The following is a 4,537-nucleotide window of genomic DNA, read 5'->3' as shown; positions in this document are numbered from 1 at the left end:
AAAATCATATTTAATGTCTTAAAGTGTTGAAAACGAATTATTTTTGAAAGAAAACACATGAAAAAGTACATAAAAAAGGTAACATATCTTAGAAAGGACAATTTAAATGATCATCATTTAACCTTTTATGTATATCTTGTTATTATTTTCTAATTAAAATTAAATTTTTAATCCAAAAACATATATTATTATTAATATTTAATTTAAATATTTATCAAACAAATTAGCAAAAGAACTCTAATTTACAATTTTTTTAACACGAAACCAATCATATATTTTTTTTATAAAAAAATTTAATTCAATTAATTAAACAAGTATATAAGTGTTATAAATTTTGAATTCCTATGTATAAAAACACACGTATTTTCTGTAACCAAGTCCACCTTCCAAGACCCTTTACACGTGACAGAATACGGAACCAAATAGAAAAATAAAAATAAAAAAATGAAAATATCCAATGCGTGGATAGATAAAAGCCAAACAGGGCCTAAGTCGAAGGAGGGGCATGGAGTTGGTTCATCACAGAACATAATGGAATACCAACAACAGAAACAACAATGGAAGAGGTCACAAAGGACAAAACCCTCTTCTTCTTCTTCTTCTTCTCACATCAACAATCTCGATGATGGTTGTCTTATGCACATTTTCAACTTCCTTCCTCCTATTCCAGGTATGACCCCTTTTCTCTCTCTCTCTCTTATTTATTCTTTGCCCTTCAATTTTTTTCTTTAAAATCTCAATCTTTTTGCCTAATTCAACAATACCCTGATGTTTGTTTTGTTTAATTTTGCTACTTTCATGTGTATTTGTGGGGTTTATGGTGCTTAACCTGCTTTTAGGCAGGTAATTTGCAACATGAACTAGGTTTTGCTTTGATCCCCCCCCTCCCTCCCCTATTTGTAAGGATTGTGACTAATTGCTATTTATTATTTTATTTTTCTGCATTTTGTTGAGTTATGAGAATGAAAAGCTTAAAATTTGATGCTTGAATCAAGTGTATGTGTGTTGGGTTATGATGTCAAAATTTGGAGCCTAAAGTTGGATATTTGTGAAATGAATATACAATCATGTTCATGCTTAGTCTCATGAGAGTATCCAAGTTTAGTGAAGCCTGTGAAATGAATTTAACAGCTTAATCATTACCATCCTTGTTGACATGATTGTTATCTATCCATGGTTTGCTGACATTGATCTGGGCTGTATATTTTTTTTAAAAAAAAAATTATTTTTTGTAACTATTTAACCAGTAAATTGGTCATGCATCTGTGATTTGGTGCTGAATGCCCTCATCTTCAAGAGTGTTTCCTTGCTGATATTTCTACTTTGGCACGATATAATGTTTTTAGCCTCTCTTTGTTGTTCACCCTACTTGTTTTAAGGTATGACATCATTATTTGCAAAGAGATTGGGCAGGTGACAGCCCTGCGGCATTGTTAGTTTTTCTCTTGCTCTTCTGTTTCCATTATTTCTGCTTGCTTTAGAGGATATGCTTTATCCTCGCTCTCTTCGTACTTAGGCGCTAATCCTCTCTTAAAATAATTTTCTTTGAAAAAATAATTAATAACATACAGCAGAGCATTTTCTATCACAAAGCTGCTATTGAGTTTGCAGATCGCTTTAATACCGCCCTCGTTTGCCACAGATGGAATTACTTGGCATGTCATCCTCGCTTGTGGCTTCGGGTTGATCGATCAGTTAAAGAGTTATCTGAACCCGGTGTTTTCCCAAACATTGAAACCGCTGTATCTGCTTCAAGGCATGTAGAACTAATGCTATTTGTGTATAATTCTAGCTTTTTCTTTGGGCTCTGGATTTTAACATACACTTTCTTTCTTACAGACCAGGTGATACCATTTTAATAGCAGCTGGTGGAACTCATCGTGTTGCAAACATTCAAATAAGGAAACCACTTTGCTTAGTGAGTTATCCAACTTGTGTGTGTGTGAAACTATTTATTAGATTATTCTACCTTTAGTCACGCTTTTGACTCTCATCCACTTTTAGCCAACAACCATCCTTGAGATTAGGCATTTGGTGGCATTTGGCTTTTATGATCTATCCAAAGTTAAGCACATGGCCTTTTAATGGGGTTTTACTGGTAGAGATATGTGGATGGATTGGGAAACTTTATTGATTGTTCCATTGATTTTTGCTCTTTCCTTTGTTGTTTTGTGTTTTGTACTTTCGCTGAGGACTGAGGAGGTTTCCTTATCCTCCAATCTCTTTGTATTTTTTCCTCTTTGTCTTTATTTTTTCTTTCACAAAAAAAGGACAATGATAGTGCATGCCTTCCTGTACTATAAGGTTATCCCAGTTTGTTTAGGTGGACTGGATTTAAAAATTAACACTAGATGAGAAGTTGGTTTCATCAGAGTGATGAGTAAGACCCACAAATCAGAGTATTGAGACACCAAATTGGCAACAATTAGAAATGGATTGAGAATTCAGAACAGTAGCACAGCAAGAAATGCTCGGACTCCATTGCCAACTAGAAGAATTTACTCAAGACTTGGATGCAACTGCAATTACAATGGAGAATAAGCAGCACTATTTCCTTCTGCAACCAATCGTCACCCCTAAAGTGATTGAGGCTGATCACATGTTTGGAAGTGTTCTTTTCATGAAGATGATGCTTGGAGTTTCAATCCCAGTGGAGAGAAAATAGGGTGCTAAAACAAGTTTTCTAGACATGATTTTTCACTTATTTTTGTTTTCTAAAGTCATTTATAAGAACTGCTTTAAAAGAATATTAATAAAAGAACTATGAAACAAACAGACTGCTATTGGTTTGATATAACTGCCAAATTCCTGCAATTGAATTCATTACTGATAATTAGTGGTTGTACTACCTTTGTGTTATTCTAATTCTCAAGGAAACATTAAGTGTTAATGAAAGAAAATCTCCATTTTTGGTTTTCCCAAATCAATGTTGTTTGTTCAGATTGGTGCAGGTGAAGTTCCAGATGACACAACACTTGTTTGTTCTCGAGGCTCAGACAGGTTTGCATTCCTTACATTTAGATTTTGTGTAGTCCTCTTTTGAAGTAGTAGCTAGGAACCACCTCCATGCTGCTGGGTTTCAATGGATAATGCTCTTGGCCAAAAAGAATGGTTTTTAGCTTCATGCTATGTGGATGTTGATTCATAATAGTGCATCTGTTGCCATCTGAACCATTATCCAGTAGCTTGGAAAGGGCTCCTTGGAAAAGGAATGAACTCTCATTGTAGTCCTTGAGATTGTAAGCATTAGTTTTGCTAGTCATTACCTCACGAAACCTTCATTTTTAGTCCGACTTTACAAAACGTTATTCCCTTTAGTCCTTGTTCATTACACTTTCCACTTACATTTTGCAAAGAACTAAAGTGGTTTCAGCCAATGGTGTTTTGCAAAGTTAGGGTGTGTTTGGAAACCCTTTTTGATTGGTTTTGAATGAAAGTTTTACACTTTCCAATGCATAAACATAGAAGCAATGTGAGTATTGGATTGATGTTGAACACGGGTTAAGTTGGATGGAACTGATATCCAAACACACTCTTTGATTAAAGTGAAGATTTGGCATGGTCATGGACTAAAAATGATCAAAGTTTGCAATCTTAGTGAACACTTAATAATCCCAAAAAAAAAAAAACTGCCAGATATATCATCTTCATCAACACTTGGTATTTGTTTCTTTGTTTTGTCTGAGCAGTGCATTAGAGTTCCTATCCACATGCAAATTAGCAAACTTAACCGTGAGGGCCGAGCTTGGTTGTTGCTTGCTACATAGAAAGGGAAGGCTAACCATAGATGGATGCATACTTCAATGTGAGTCTAATCCTCTGGATTATCTCTCATGTCCCATTGTGAGTACAGCCAGTAGCAGTGTGGTGCTTCCCTCTCAAACCAAGAGTAATAATGGTGATGGTGTATTTGTTTCTCAAACCCGCATTGAAGGGGGTGCCAAAGCTGTTTTAACAAGTGGGGATTTGGCCTTGCAACGTGTCAGAGTGATTTATGCTCGAACTTCACTTCTTTTCTGGTTTGATGTGGAGCAGATGTGTGATCAAATTGATTATGACAAGCCTCTTTGATATCATTTTGTTGGTTTGCTTACCTAGACTTGTCTGTAATTTTAGTAGTGATATTTATGATTCTTTGACTAGAGCGTTTTTTGTTCTTGCTATTTAATATTTACTATTAGGATGTGTCATATATGTAATAATAAACATTCAGTTTATCATTGTCTTCTTAATGAGTTGTCTAAGTTTATCATTATGTAGGGGGGATAAAATTGTTAAATAAAATGAATGGTGTGATAAAGAGAAAATAGTAAAAAAATTTAAATTGCCTAAAGTGTTAGAAAAAGGTATTGCAAAATGTAAATGTACTGGTACTCTAAACATTTCCTTGTGCTCACTGTGTATCAAAACAGTTACTCTCTGATCTTTCAGAAAAACTACCCACAGTCCCACTCCAAACACTTTACAACAAAATCATAATTTTACAGCAATTATACACCAAAATACCTGTTGCCTATTGCCTAGTTCAAGAAGAAAC

The 4,537-nt window shown here is 34.7% G+C and overlaps 1 protein-coding gene across 1 annotated transcript; it reads left to right on the top strand.

Moving 5' to 3' along the window:
• The first annotated feature begins 479 nt into the window (after positions 1 to 479).
• Positions 480 to 4,235, top strand: LOC114376650 (F-box protein SKIP5). Its single transcript, XM_028334856.1, has 5 exons — positions 480 to 670; positions 1,612 to 1,756; positions 1,840 to 1,918; positions 2,942 to 3,000; positions 3,690 to 4,235. Exons 1-5 carry the CDS (start codon positions 532 to 534, stop codon positions 4,069 to 4,071), a joined length of 804 nt encoding a protein of 267 aa, XP_028190657.1. The 5' UTR covers positions 480 to 531; the 3' UTR covers positions 4,072 to 4,235.
• The last annotated feature ends 302 nt before the right edge of the window (positions 4,236 to 4,537 follow it).

This window comes from Glycine soja, chromosome 11 (assembly GCF_004193775.1).
Source record: "Glycine soja cultivar W05 chromosome 11, ASM419377v2, whole genome shotgun sequence".
Taxonomy (NCBI): domain Eukaryota; kingdom Viridiplantae; phylum Streptophyta; class Magnoliopsida; order Fabales; family Fabaceae; genus Glycine; species Glycine soja.
The sequence above is the reverse complement of the archived record's forward strand: the minus strand, read 5'-3'. Positions and strand labels throughout refer to the sequence as shown.